Source organism: Hyaena hyaena, unplaced genomic scaffold (assembly GCF_003009895.1).
Source record: "Hyaena hyaena isolate Hyena2069 unplaced genomic scaffold, ASM300989v1 scaffold_157, whole genome shotgun sequence".
NCBI lineage: Eukaryota > Metazoa > Chordata > Mammalia > Carnivora > Hyaenidae > Hyaena > Hyaena hyaena.
Genome location: NW_024080789.1, coordinates 486,550 through 502,580, shown reverse-complemented (window position 1 = coordinate 502,580; position 16,031 = coordinate 486,550). Strand labels below are relative to the sequence as shown.

At 44.5% G+C, this 16,031-nt stretch overlaps 1 protein-coding gene across 1 annotated transcript in view; it reads left to right on the top strand.

Moving 5' to 3' along the window:
• Positions 1–1,015: 1,015 nt before the first annotated feature.
• SLC36A1 (solute carrier family 36 member 1) overlaps positions 1,016–16,031 on the top strand; it is a 68,486-nt gene continuing 53,470 nt past the window's right edge. Inside the window, exon 1 of the mRNA XM_039239488.1 lies at positions 1,016–1,058. Coding sequence (XP_039095419.1) covers positions 1,025–1,058 — 34 coding nt within the window. The 5' untranslated portion in view covers positions 1,016–1,024. The remainder of the gene's footprint in view (positions 1,059–16,031) is intronic.

The window sequence follows — 16,031 nt, the reverse complement described above, 5'->3', positions numbered from 1 at the left end:
GTACTTTGTAGTCTGCCTTTTTATGGCCTATACCGCTTGTGTTTGTTTCAGCACTCGAGCCTGAAGAACTAACAAATATCTATGAGCAGTTGCTTTAATAGTTCCAGAGGAACTATTCTAATCTCAGTGAGCTCACAGGCTAGTTATAAGGAAGGGATGTGGACACATAACTATATTCAAGGGAAGCCATATCTATCTATCTATCTATCTATCTATCTATCTATCTATCTGTCTATCATCGATCTATCTATCTGAACTGAGAAGGGAAATATAAGGTAGCAACTCTGTGTGGATCAGGGTATGATACCCAGAGGAGGATGGGCGTGATTTAGGCACTTGGAGATGTGTGGACGAGGAAGGACATTGGGGAGAATGGTGTAAGTAAAGGCTCAGTGGTGGGAAAAGACAGGATATATTTGGGAACAGTGGATAGCACAGCTGTGGTGGGACATAGGACACATAAGGAAGAGAAGTGGAAGATCAGGCTGGAGGGGAGGTGGGTGCCAGGTGACCCAGAGTCTTGTGAGCCAGATTAAGGTGTTTAGAATAATATCCTCTCCAAAGGAAAGACCGTGATTATTTTCAAATGGAAAGGTGTGCTTGGTTTTCTCTGTTGCTGCTCTGAGGTAGGGACCTGGAACTTCCAAAGCAAAGGCCGAATCGTTTAAGCTTTCACTAACCTGGTCGATTTGGAGAAAGCTTCTCAAAGCTCAAGCTGGGCTATCTCTGCCCATCTGTGTTTCTGCTCCAGGGCTCTGCCTGCTTACAGTTATCTGCCAGAAACATAAGGAACGCATAGAAGCCCAGGTGATCCACAACCAGGAAGAGGAACATGATGTACCCGGGTGTTGGGAGGAGATTACTGTGAGACGAAGGGAACGCAAAGCAAATATGGGGCCACCTCGTGTGTTGTGTTATCAGCCCCTGCCTCACCTCTCCTACTTGGATGCCCTTGCTACCTACAGCCACAGCTATGAAGGCTTGCGGTAGCCTCACACCTCCTCCAGCTCCAGAAGGGACAGCAATGGCCGTGGAAGGCTCATTACCCCCATGTCCAGGTATGTTTTTAGGCAGAAACGCTGTGTTCAGGTAGTTATGGCATCAAGAGGACCTGCCTTGGCCTCCCTATCCCATTATCTGCTGCCCAATCTCATGTGCTTAGAGAAGGAAGGCTCTGTCCTGCAAATTCCAGCAGACTTGACCTGGGCACTGAACGCTTGCTCAGAATTGGCTATCCTTTCCCCCAAGGAATGAACCTGTTTCCACTCTTGTCCCTCCCATCTATGCTCCACACAGCAGCTCCGGTGGTCTTTTAAAAACTCGTTGATTATCTCGTGCCCTTCCTCTGCTTCAAGAGGGGGCTTTTCTCTGCTCTTGAAATAACATGCTGATGCATGATTGGCTCCTGCCTGCCTTTCGATTTTTTTTCCTTCCACAGTCTCTTCCTCCTCAGAATGCTTCGCCAGCTTCTGAAGGACTCTGAGTTCTTCCTACTTCATGGCCATTTGCAATACCATTCCCTAAGGAAGTTTGTCCTGTGCCTCTTCAAGAGGTTGCCCTTACTTGTGCTGCAGATCTGGGCTTAAACTTCACCTCTTTAGACAGGTTTTCCCCAACCCCCTATAGCTCTTTTCCTAATTCGTAATTTTCCTTATTTACTTCCCGTCTCTACTGCTAGGTAATAAAACTCCATCAAGGCAGGGAGTCATGCCTGTTTTCTTTACTCCTGCCTCCCTAGCACCTGGCATGGGGGCTGGTCTAGAGTGCGTACTCAGTGGACACCTGTTCAGTGAGTGGGTGAATGAATTAATGAGTGAATGGGACCCTGGCTTCTCAGGGAAGGGACTCCTCTTCTAGAAAGTACACAGAGTCCATGTGACTTTGAGGCACTGCATACCAGCTGGCATTCCCTGATGTTCAGAGTCATAAGCCATCTCAGACTGGCCCAGGGCCTCCTCAGCTTGACCCCTTTTTGCTTCTATCACCTTCTAGTTTCTTGGCCCTGGCTCCTTCAGCCACGGGAGCTGGAGGGTCTCCACTGCCCACTTCCTACACCCTGGTCCCAGCTTGCCTTGGACCTAGGCTCCTTCTGTTTAGACAGGTCCACAATGAGCAGAAGTAACATGGTTGAAGAAAAATGTTCACAGAGTACCCCAAATCACAATTATTGCAAAATGTGATATCAAAATATATTTATTAATGATTGCTGGTAAAGGTTCTACCCCCGCATGACATCTGCTGAATTGAGAGAGATTTATTTCACACGGTGAAAGGGTGTCCAGTAGCCTCATCATTTAATCCCTCGAATTCCAATGACGACAGAATAGTGGGCAGTGGGGGGATTGAGATGAGGAAGAGCTGGCAAAAAACAAACAAACAAAAAAAAGCAAAAAAAAAAACCAAAAAAAATCCAACCAAAAACCAAAACACACACACACAAATAACCCCGCAGATATGCTGTCAGAATGTCCCTGACTGCGGGGAGAGGTGACTCCAGGCCCTAGCCCCCCCCAGAATCAGCTAACCCATACTCAGAGTAACTAACAGTTATTCTTTCCCAGGACAGCTAGGAGCTGAGTGCATTTAGATGACATGTTTGCCCAGAGTTGTGGTTTTCAGGCTGTGATGATTCACTGTGTAACTTTGGGCAAGTTGTTCCTGTTTTGAAGGTTCACCTTCCCCATCTGCACTTTTAGGGGGCTGGGTTCTAGAAGCTCCTGGCTCTGACCCTGTGAGAGTCCATCCTCACCTTTATGCAAGGCTCCAGTCTTGGTTATTGTTCCATTGCTGTCTTCCTTTTAGGATTCAAGAAAATCCTCCTGTTAAGCACAGGAAATGTCGTTTTTTATATATTCATTTGCTCCTAGAAGCCACTTCTATAGTCAACAGTGTACAGGTGTTTCTTTGGGGCAGTGTTTCTCAAACGTTCATACACATCAGAATCATTCAGATATCTTGTTAAAATACAGATTGCTGGGGGCCTATCCCCAGAGTTTCTGATTCACTCCGCCTGGGATGGGGCCCAAAAAAATTGCATTTCTAACAAGTTCCCAGGTGACACTGATGCAGCTGGACTGGGGACCAACTTTGAGAACTTCTTTAGGATACCCAAAAGTGTTGGTATTAATTAGGGATGTGTTGCTGGCAGGACAGATATCAACATTGGACTAGCGGCTGTCTGGGACCTCAGTGGGACTCACCATCCTGCCCCATTGCCAGGCAAGGAGAGGACAAGGTACTCCTCCAGGGAGCGTGGTCCCAGAGCCAGGCACAGGGGCTGGCCGCCAGGAATGCCTCATCATAGCCCCTTGGTTCATAAGGGGCCCATCAAGTCTAAGGGCGAGAGCACAGGAAATGAGTCTTCGCCGGGTTTAGCAGCATATTGTGGGGGAAAAAAGCAAGGTAGGCCATTAGCACAAGGCTACATGGAAAGATGAATAGTAGATGTATGGCAGAATTGATAGGTGCCAATGCCCACGGGTTCCCACTCTGCCTCCTCACTTCCCTGAAGGGTCCCCCAAATCATCTACACCCCCTCCCAAACATTTAGTGAGTGCCTACTGAGTGTTTGCAGCTGTGTAAGGCGCTAGGGTACATATTACTGAATAAGAGAGGCAGGGCCCGGTCCTCCTGGAGCTGTCTGCCAAGTGGATTAATGAGTCACATGTACTCACTGAACGCATGGCGACACTCAGGCCCAGAGGGGGTAGGGCGCTTGTCCAAAGTCACACAGCGAGCTTGGCCAGGGTTAAGACCTGACCTAAGGTCCCCTGGCTCCCACCACCATGATTTTCCTTTTACACGCAGCTGCTTCCCTAAGGCCACACAAATTGCTGGTCTTTGCGCTAGCAATGAAGATGGTCACGCACACTACCCCTTGTTGCAACGATTCTTACCAAGAGTGGAGGGACTCATGCTCCTATGGGCTCATCAGAATTTCAGGAAAATATAAGGAGGAATGTGACTTCTTTTCCATTTAATGAAAAAATACAGCAGTGATGAATGCCCATAATAAAAAGGTCAAATGGTCTAGAAGTATATACAGAAAAAGGAACATCCCTATTTCTCCTCCCCTGCCTTGTTCCAATTTAATTCCCCTCCTTACTTCTTTCCTCAAAAGTAGCTACTCGTAACAGGGTGTTGTGCTCAAGTCTGGACCTTCTCTATGCATTTGTAAACATTATGTGCAATAATTTATAAATATCATATATATATATAGGTACTTAAAAATGAGTTTTAAAAAGCATATATGTGTAATTATTTTTAAGCTTTCAAATATACCTTTATTTCTTCTGAAAATGGGGGTATTCTTGTTGAAACCTTGGCTATCACACCATCCTTCAGACCAAATTCTGGCACATAGTTAACATAAATAAAACACACCACTAGGTCCTTTACAGTTTACAAATAAATATCATATATATATTTTACTTAATCCTCAAAGCTATCCTGTGAGGTAGACTCAACTGAATGTCTTATGATAGTTTTATACAAGAAAACTGATGCTCATAGAAATGGAGGGAATTGCCCAATGAACCACAGCACCCAAGAAAAAAAGCTAGATCTCAAACCCAGCTCTTTTACCTCCAAATGATTCCCATTGCATTGTGCCCTACACTAAGTCCCAGTGGGTTTAGAGCAATAGGACTCTCAACATTCCAGTATTGAGCACACTCTTGGTGGGCATTGTTCACCTCTCTAAGCAGCTCTTAAGTAAGCTGGCTAAAGCCATTTTGCATTAAGGATATTGTAGAGCTGGGACAAAGCATATATAATAGTATTTTTAAAATTGTGTGTGTAAACTGAAAAACAGACACTGCTTTTGTGATAGAAACTGCAGAGAGAAAAAATGAATAAGCTCTTGGCTGATGGGGCATGACTGAGAGGCCTTGTTCTGACATGTGCACAAAGAAAGGTGGCAGGAGACAGGGCAAAACATGCCAGTGGAACTAAAGCAAAGGAAGCCTTCAAGGGAGAGCCCTCAAGCTCTCCCTGGAGCAGAAGTAATGGGCACAGGGGTGCTTGGGTGGCTCAGTGGGTTGAGTGTTGGACTCTTGATTTTGTCTCAGGTCATGATCCCAGGGTCGTGGGATTGAGCCCTGCATGGGGCTGCTTGCTCAGCATAGAACCTGCTTAAGTTTTTCTCCTTCTCAACTTAACTGAGGACCATGGGTGAGAAAAAGGGGGAAAATAGTGGGGGAGAGGGAGGGAGACAAACCATGAGAGACTCTTGAATGCCGAGAACAAACTGAGGGCAGATGGGGTGGGAGGGAGAAGAAGGGGGGTGATGGGCATGGAGGAGGGCACTTGTGGGGATGAGCACTGGGTGTTATGTGGAAACCAACTTGACAATAAACTATTTAAAACAAAAGAAAATTGGGGCAAAAAAATATTTTCTCCTCCTCTCCTGCTGACCCTCCCCCCTGCTTGCATGCACTCTTTCTTTCTAAAATAGATAAAATAAGATAAAAGAAGTGGTGGGCACAGTTCACCAGGACACCCACACAGTGCATGGCCACAAGGCCTACCACCAGCAGACTGAGAGGACCCAGCCAGAGATGGGGATGTGGTTAAGGAAGAAAGGAAAAGGGTTAAGTAGGTATGTAAGGTTGAAAGCACAGAACAAAAATGGATTTGTCAAGAGAATGGGAAGACAAGCCATAGATTGGGAGAAACTATTTGCAAAAGACATAACTGAAGAAGGACTGTTGCCTACATTAGCATTTAACAATAAAAAAATTAGTCTAATTAAAAAATAGGCAAAAGACTTGAACAGACACTTCACCAAGGAAGATACACAGCAAGCAAAAAGGCATTGCTCCACATCATATATCATCAGGGGAATGCAAATGAAAACACCACCCATCTATTAGAATGGTCAAAATCCAGAACACTGACAACATCAAATGCTGGCAAGGATGTGGAGCAACAGGAACTCTCACTCATTGCTGGTAGGAATATCAAACAGTACAGCCACTTTGGAAGACAGTTTGGCAGTTTCAGAGCTTACAGACATATTCTTACCATAACATTCAGCAATTGTGTTCCTTGGTATTTACTCAAATGAGTCGCAAACTTATGTCAACACAAAGATCTATACTTGAATACTTAGTGCAGCTTTATTCATACTTGCCAAAACTTAGGAGCCACCATCATGTCCTTTAGTAGGTGAATAGATAAATCGTGATACATCCCTACAGTGGGATATTATTCAGCACTCATAAGAAATGAGCTATCAAACCATAAAAGACATGGGAGAAACTTAAATGCATATTACTAAGTGAAATTAAGCTGACATGAAAAGGCCACTTTTTGTCTGACTCCAATTATACGCCATTCTGGAAAAGGCAAAACTATGGGGATAGTAAGAAGATGGGTGTTTGCCTGGGATGAGGTGAGGGAGGGTTAGGCAGAACACAGTGGGTTTCTAAGACGGTGATATTATTCTGTATTATAACACGATGGTGAATACCTGTCAAATATGTGTTCAAACCCACAGGACACGCAACACCAAGAGTGAATCCTAATATGAACTGTGGATTTGGGGTGACAATGGTGCGTCAATGTGGATTCATTGATTGTAAACCATGTACCACTCTGGTGGGGGATGTTGATAGTGGAGAGACTGTGAGTGTGTTATAGTAGGAGGTATATGGGGACTCTGTACTTTCTGCTCAATTCTGCTGTGAGCCTGTAACTGCTCAAAAAAATATAAAGTCTATTAAAACAATGCAAAACAAAAAAAACCTGAATATTTAAGAAACATGGATAGAGGGATTAGGAACTCTTCAGTTTGATATTATTATTGATATAAGTATGTAAGTAGTCAGTCTCACATGGACAGACAGTAAGACCCTACAGAGAGTAGACCAGGGCTGGAGCAGTAAGTGGCCATGAGGAAAGGAGGGACAGGATAGAGGAGTGGCCCTGACCCTCCTGTCATGGGCTCCATCAGAACACTAGAGACTCTAGGGTACTAGATGGCTATATGTATTTGTGCTGCTTATAAAATTATGCTAATCACTGTTTAAAAAAAAAACTGTGTGTGCGTGTGTGTGTGACTTGTAACCTTCCCCTCCCCCCAACCCCTGCCCCCTTTTGGCTTGTAGGGCAATGGAACAGACCCTGAGCTGGGAACTCAGTTGCCTGGTCACCATCCTGGCATTGGCTCTGGTTTCCTGAGGCAGATGGGGTGATGCTAGTGGGTGCAGGGGGTGGCCTAGCTCCCACCTCACTCTCTGGGCTGTGTCTTAGGCCCCGACTGTCACAAGCAGGAGTGAGTTTGGTGTGCTGCAGTGACTCTCTCGCATCCGTTGTTCATCTCTGTTCCTTTGGCAGACCTGCTAACTCTAGATCTAATTGTACTCAGGGTTCCAGGACAGGAAGCCTGACCTTAACTTAGGGGTGTTTTGAGGACTAGCGATAGAGAGCATTTCCTCTGCCTTTCTTGTGATCTCTTGAGGAGAAAGCTTCTCATAAAATAGGTCAAGTTGAGACAGGAGACCCATGGGACACGAGCCCCATCCTCAGAGCTGCCCTGCACAGGATCTGAGGGTGAAGTGCCTCATGCATCCCTCTCAGCACCTCGACAAGCAAGAGGATTTATTCTAACAATTCTCCCTATGGCTCAGAGATGGGAGAGCTGGCCCAAGGTCACACAGCCACGGTGGGGATCGCAGGGTCGGGATGGGGGTGAGTCCATTTTCCTGTGGTCTTAGCACACGTCATCCTGGGACCTCGAGTCATTTATTTCAACATTCTCTCCCCTCACATACAATGCTTCGATTGTCCTACTATAGGCCACGCTCAAACACTTCCAGAAGCAAACCTCAAGTAGACCAGCCCCCTAAACTTTCAAGGACAGATGATAGTTTATCTTACAAAATCTTTGTCACTAACACAGCCTTCTTTAAAACTCCTTCTAGGATCCAATACTCATTCCCCTAAAAATCTTCCCTTACCTGCAATTTAAGAGATTGATAAAGAGGATGTCTCCTCTGTCCGATCATTCATTTTGCAAACCTATACTGGCTCCTTGTGCCCAGTGATAGGCTTGGGAGGATGCAGCAGTAAATGATGCCTGGTCATTGTCCTCAGGCTGCTCAAGGTCTGAACAGCCTGTCTGATCCATGCTAGAATTAGCTAAGCTTTTCAGCCAGTAATCACTATGTGCCAGGCACTGTGTTAAGTGCTTTGCATGGCTCAACTTAATTGGTCCTTAACAGCCATCATCTGAAGTAGAAACTATTATTACCTCCATTTGACAGATGAGGAAATCTAAGCTAAGACAGGTTTAGGAACTTGTCCCAGGTTATATAGCTAGTAAGTGGCAGAGCTGGGATTTGAAGTGAGTTCCATCTGATGCCCAAACCAGTGCTCATTTCCACAATGTTCTATGGATTCAGGTTAATGTCAAACCTGGGATTCTTTGATTCTGCTGGCAAAGGCTCGGTCAGTCTTCATCAGTGGAGGCAGATAATGCCTTATGGGTGTTCTCACTGGCAACACCATTTCTCCAAAGAGTCCTCAGACATTACCTCTAATGCAAGCCTTCCCTGCTCTGACCATCTGGAAAGAATACCTTTCTCTTCTGAACCCCTGTAGGACACTGACTTCACTCAGGCCATTCTCTCTGGGATTTCAGCTACGTGTGTACATATCTTCCTCTGTGAGTTGTGAGAGCCTTAGAGGATTGTGTCTCATGTTCATTGTTGTAGCTGCATTATGACTGGGTTTTCAATAATGCTGAATGAAAAGAGTCCTAAAAAGTGATGCTTATAGTCAAAAGCATTATCTTCAAGGAATATTATCGTTGCCCATCTCTATACCTCTTTGCCTGTCAGAAATGGAGAAGAGCCCAGATTTAGCTCTTTGAGCTACTGAAAAGACGGAAAGAATTCTACAAAAGTCCCAAGGTACAAGATCCCAGACTCAGGAGCTACTGTTGGGGAGGAAAGGACACTTACAAGATCCCACTGGCCTCCTTAGACAGCAGGAGCCCTGGTGGGAGAAGTGCTGAGAGCCCTTGGGAGCCCCTGGGATATTCCTTGGCCTGCACCATTCAGGGACTGGCTGCTGGCAGAGGCGCCCCGAGCCCCAGGCAGTTGGACACCTCACTCTTTAGCTCCAAACACTATGAGTGAGGGGTTGGGAGCCTCCATGGCTTGGCAGAAGCTTGAGCAAGAATGGCTTTGGCATGTAGAAGCTGCAAGGCCCAGCTCTCAGCCGCTTGAGCCTTAGAAGCCTCAGGAACTTCAATACAGCTCCACCCCGCTGGCCTGGAGTGATGCAGGCTCTGATCCTCAGGAAGAACAAAAGACCAAAAGCATGAATGACTGAATGAATGCACTTTTCCTCCACTCACACAGAGACTTCTTACTATTGCTCTTAGAGTCTGTTCTTTTCCTTCTTCCTTCCCACCACCAGTACTGATTGAATGTGCACATGCTGGGCACTTTGCTGGGTGCTGAGAACCCCCTGGTCCTAGACAGTGTGGTGCCTGTTTTCCAGGAGCTTAGCTAGACATCATGAATATTACTCAGGGTTTCTCATAAATAAGTAAAAGTTTCAACTGTAATAAGTGCTCTGAACACTTGAATGTAATAAAAGCAACCTCTTGCAATGAGGTCAGCAAAGGTTTTCCCGAGGAAGACGGAAGTCCCCTGCATATCAATGTTCTTTTCACCTCCTTGCTCTAATTAAAATGTGGCTCCCTTGAGGTCACCATTTTCTCTGCAGGTCACTGCTTCCAGATAGTTTGCCCTTCACCCACTCCCCCCATCATAGCCTAGACCTTGTCATCACCAAAGACTGCACGACCTTCAAAATCTCTACTGCAAACATCCTGTTCTCTGGATGGCTTAGCAACTCCTATTGGTGCATCTTATATCCACGAGTTTGCAGACTATACCATATCTTCGACATCAGGGCCTCCAGTCTGCCGGCGCTACTCTGCTCCCTTTCTACTGCTTGTCCCCTCATACCGCCACTGTCATCTTAACCCAGCGACTGAACAGTCATTGCAGTCACCCCTGCCACACACTCTTATCCATCTTATCCCTTTCCTTGTATTATGTCCAACTTTCAAAGCCATAATACTGGGTAGATGCACCTTTGCCTCATCTTTGAGACTACACCCAAGCAGTTGAAAGTGGGTTGAGAAAATACACAGATATGCCGACTGGTTGCATCTTAAATTTATGAACCCGAACCTCAGATGGGTCCTAGCACTGTTGGGCAGATCTATGACTTGTCTTGTTTCTGTTGCTTTCCCATTCTTCAGGAGGACTATCTCGTATCTCTTATCTTGATTCAAACCTCCGCTACTCTCCCCTTCTCACTCTCAGCTGATGGCCTTGTTTTAATTTCATTGAGGAAATAGAAGCAATCAGGAGAGAATTTCCTTATCCTCCACCCACTAAATCTAACCACTGACCTGTGTCTGAATCATATACCACCAGGCTTTTCTCCCACAAAATAGGTGAGCTATACAAAAATAGGTGAGCTGTCCTCACCCATTGTTAAGTCCCTTTATCTTGCACACTTATCTCCTCCCCTTCCCTTTACTTACTGAGAGTTTTGCTCTTACAATGATCCTTCCTTCTCTCTTAGACCATCAAAATTCTCCTTTCTACTGCTTTGTTCTGATAAACATATTAACATAATAGAGTAACTGTTCTCTCATCTCGTTGTTCTTTTTCAGAGCACAACTCCTTGAAAGAGGTATCTCTATTCACACTCTCTAATTTCTCACTTTCCATTCTCCTGAATCTATTCCTACAGACTTTGATCCTTGTTACTTCACTGAAATATTCTTGTCAAGGGAAACATTGCCTCCCATTCCAAAATCCAATGGCTAACCCTCAGTTCTCTTCTTGTCTTAGCAGGAGTAGAGATTTCAGTTCTTTTTACACTTAAGGTTTTCACCACAATGGTGGATAGACTCGAAGGTGCCACCTCTGTTAATATCCATAGCATTTGTACTCTTTTATATCCCTTCCCCTTGGGTGTGGGTGGGACCTGTGCTTGCTTCTGACTAACAGAATGTGGCAAAGGTAATGGGATGTCACTTTCATGATTGCATGATGCCATCTAAGAGTTTATCTTACCAGCAGACTCTCTCTAGAGTCCTCAAAGTCTCGCTGGCTTTGGAGAAGTGGCCATGTTGGAAGGCTCACATGGCTAGGAGCTGAAGGGCAACAAGAAGCTGAATGCCAGTGAGCAGCTGGGGCTTTCAGTCCTACGATAGCAAGTAAATGTACCAACAACCCAAGAGAGCTTGGAGGAAGATTCTTTCCCAGTTTTGCCTCCAAATGAGAACATAGCCCAGCTAACACCTGACTACAGCCTTGTGAGCCCCTGGAAGCAGAGGATCCAGTTAAGTCACTCCTGACCCACAGAAACCATGAGACAATAAATGTGTGTTGTTTTAAGCCACTAAGCTTGTGGTAACTTATTATACAGCAATAGAAAGCTAATATAGCCACTTATCTTTTATATAAGGTTGTTGCTATGTTTTTTCCATAATGGCATCCTATATTGGAATTTTTAAAAACTCAGATACAATTTATTTCCATATTAAACAGGTACTATTCTGTGCCATCGTATGGCAAATGGTAACTGTAGAACCCTAGGGTCTAAGTGAAGGTCATAGGAAGTTACCAAATATGACCTTGAATGAACACCTTTGTCTCCCAGAGGCTGTTTCCCATGTAGAAATGAATGGATTGCAGCAGATGATCTCAAAGAAACTCTGAGGTGTGATTTACGATACTCTGGCTGACCTCAGACCCACCCGGTCATCTTTGGGAGGAAGGCAACTGAAGAAGGGTGAAGGACTCACAGACTGGAATATTTGGGAAGTGAGCATCCTTTCCCTATTCACTTCATCAGCCAAGAGCGGAAGTCCGTACTGAAAGGGACTTGCTAAGTCGATGGCAGAGCTGGCCTCCGTCCTTTCCTTTGGGCTCCTATGTCAGTGCTTTTTCAGTGGCAACAGGAGGCCCTTCTCTCTTCTAAGCTCTCCCAGGCCCTTTGTTAGCATTGTGAGGTAAACTCAAGGTCCCCCCGCCCTACAGATGCGGCTTTGAGGGTTTGCTCCAGATCTCTTAAAGCGCCTAGGCCCAATCCTGGGAATATTTCTCGTCCAACGGTGCCTTCTCCTCCCTTATTTCAGGAGGACCTGCCAGTTGGCCCTATCTAGTGCCAACGAAGCTGTTGGCTGAGTAAAAGGTTAGGGGAAGTTCTGTGGATGATGGGAATCTGTAAGCAGGTTTCAGGTAGGGCGGGGGCCATAGCTTTGGAGAACCTGAGCCCAATAAGCTCTTGGAAGCTTCCCCCCCAAAAAATCTTTCTTTAAAAATTAATACTCAAAATAAAATATACATGCCCAGGGTTAGACTATTAATTTTTTAGCCAGGGGACTTATAATAAAAAACTAGAGTCTCCGCATCTAACCTTCTCCATGAAGAGTCCCTCTTTCTGGGGCCAAGCTTTTTTAACATCAGTGTTTTGTTTCAGTTCTCTAGTTTTCCATCTCTCTATACAATGTAATGATATTTCTCAACTTATTAATACAATGTCAGATGAAAACGTATACCTGTTGTAGTTACTTTTTAACCTTTATAACTTAAAATTATATAGGCGTAAAGAGAAATTCATTGTAAATTAGGAATATTTGTATTGGTTTTTTATTGCTGTTGCAACAAATTGCCACAAACACAGGAGATTAAAAGAACACGAACATTCGCACCCAGTTCTGGGAGTCAGAAGTCCTAAAACCAAGATGTTAGCAAAACTGTGTTCTTTCTGGAGGCTCTAGGGAATATTGGCGTCCTTCTTCCCCAGCTTCTAGAGCCTCCCACATTGCCTTGGCGTGCGGCTTCCCCTTCCACCTCCAAAGCCAGTAGAATAGCATCCTGCCTCTCCCCTAATCTTCCAGCCTCCCTCCTGTAAGAGCTCTTGCGATTACACTAGGTCCATTCAGAAAACCCAGTATAATCTCATTTTAAGACACTTAATTTAATCACACCTGCAGAGTCCATTTTGCTCTCTAAGGGTTGTGGGGATAAGGATGTGGACATCTCTAGGGGCCATGACTCTGCCTACTCCACCACACATCCCAGTTTACCTGGAGCAGTCCCACTCTATGTTGATTGTCCTGCTGCAAATATTAACACAGCCCCGTCATTCTCAAAGGTGTCTCCGTTTGAAATTATTAATCCAACATTTCCCAACCTTTGTTATATTGTAACATGTAGAAAATGATAGCATTTTCTAGGTCCTCAGGATAAAAGAACGAAGACTGTTTATGGCTAGAGCTAACTGTCTCAGGAGATTTAGCCACTTTGTGACCTGCCTGGCGACTTCAAGGGGCAAGGGTATCAATATCTCAGCAACTCTATAACCCATTTGTGATACCCCACTGGCCATCGCACAGCACTGGGAGAGTCTTGCTCACATTAAAGCAGTACAATATGTTGAAAGTCTGTTCTTGGGATGCCCTCCTGTGTAAGCAGCCTTTGGTTCCAGTAACTGTACTTGAGTCTCACACACATGCATTGACGCTCCTGTCATTGTAATCCTGGTGGCTAATACAGGTTGTCGGACTGATGTACCCCTTGCCATCTTTTCACCTGTGCCTCCTAGTGCTGTGTCTGCAGAATCTACCGTCCCTCACGCACCCTCCCAGACACCAGAAGGTCAGTATTAGTGGCATGCCTGTTGTCCTGGATTCACAGGAGGGGCTTTTGAAGCGCTCACACAATTTTTCTCTGAGCTTCCAGAGCACCTAAGTCTCTTAGCTTCATAACATACTTCTCTTTTTTTTAAACATACTTCATTTAACACAGAAATACCAGTGGTAAAACATCTTATCATCATCACTGCCCCTCAGATCATTACAAAAATCACAAGAGCTTGGCCAAGAGACACACTGTAATGGGTTGATCCAGCACCAGCACTTTTCCTATGTGCTTGAGCTGATATTTGTTTCCTTAGCAGGGTCCTTGCTTTAAATTGCTGCTTTTCATGTCCACTCTTTTCCTAATTTACTTTCCGGGATGGACTGCCCTTAGTCATCAGCATGTGATGCCAGGATGGTCTTCAGCCTTCGTTATAGGGATATTAAGTCTTCTAATACCCATGCCCAAATTGAGGATTTTAAAATTCATTTCTCAGCACTTGTGCCACTTAATGAATCTTGGAATTTTTTCGTTATGGCTTATAGAATGTTTTGAATTATATTAATGGTGAATGCTCACACTATAGCTAATAATTACTCAAACCTCTCACAGAAGTGTCATCTGACCTGGTCATTTCTCTCTGGATTCTCACAGAAGCACCATGGGGGCACTTCTGTGTCCCAGCGAAAGTACCCACCATATGGCAGTGATAGGGGAGCACAGTTCACTGTGTCCTTCTGAGACCCAATCTGGCTATCATGAGATACTTTGTGAAATTTTGAATTTGGGTGGGATTCTAAGTGCTGTAAGTTCTGCATACAAAGTAGACCTCTACTAATACTTTTATATCATACTGTCTTAAATTCATGTAGCTCAGATGTGCATACAGACTGTGTTGTGTGTATATGCACCCTGGTTTTTTTTCTTAACAAAATGTAATCATTCTCTATATGTTATTTTGCTACCTTTGTATGATGTGGGGGCCAAGGGCTCAGAAACTGGAACAAAGAGACACATGACCTGTGTGAGACTCTGGGTGCATTCCTCCTCCTTTCTGGGCCTCAGTTTCCCCACCAAAGGATGAGGGATTGGACTCACTGACCCTAGAGGTCTGCTCCTGCCATAGTCTTGCTGGTCTAGTAGAAGGCAGCTCTACTCTTCCTGTGGCTCAGGCCAAAGTGTTTATTTCCTCTCTTCTCATACTCCATTTCTTCCCATCGACATTTAACATTTCCATCTACCATAAAATTATTTTCAGAAACTGACCACTTCTCACCATCTTCACTGTGGCTATTGTCAAATCATCATAATCTTATTCCAGATTATAGCAGCTGCCTCATGACTGGTCTCCCCTTTCTGCCCATGCCTATATCAACCCAATAGGCAGAGCATCCTTTTAAACCCAAGTCAGATCATGGCATTTCTCTGCTCAAACTCCTCCAATATCTTCCCATCTCACTCAGAGTAGAAGCCAAAGTCCTTAAAATGGCTCACAGAGCTCTACATGGTTTCCACCCACTTGTTCTTGCTCTGACCCAATTTATTTCTCTTGCCATAGCTCACTCTGCTACAGCCACACTGGCCTCCTTGTATTTATTTAATTCTACTATAGTTAATGTACAGTGGTATATTAGTGTCAGGTGTATCATATAGTGATTCAACACTTCCATGTATTACTCAGTGCTCATCATGGTAAATGTGCTCTTAATCCCCTTCATTTATTTCGCCCATCCCCCCACCTACTTCTCCTCTGGTAACTATTAGTTTGTTTGCTGTAGTTAAGGGTCTGTTTCTTGGTTTGTCTCTTTTTTCCTTTGTTCATTTGTTTCATTTCTTAAATTGCACATATGAGTGAAATCATGTGGCATTTGTCTTTCTCTGACTTATTTCACGTAACATTATACCCTCTAGATCCATCTGTGTTGTTGTAAATGGCAAGATTTCATTCTTTTTCATGGCTCAGTAATATTCTGTTACATACACATACCACAACTTCTTTGTCCATTTATCTATCAATGGACACTTAGGCTGCTTTCACAAGTTGGTTATTGTAAACTATGTTACAATAAACATAGGGGTGCATATATCTTTTGGAATGAGCGTTTTTGTATTCTTTGGATAAACACCCAGTTGTGGAATTACTGGATCATATGGTAATTCTATTTTTAACTTTTTGAGGAGCCTTTCCACAGTGGCTGCACCAGTCTGCATTCCCACCAACAGTACAAAAGGGTTCCTTTTTCTCTACATCCTTGCCAACGGTTGTTTATTGTGTTTTTGATTTTAGCCATTTTGACAGGTGTGAGGTCATATCTCATTGTGGTTTTGATTTGCATTTCCCTGATGATG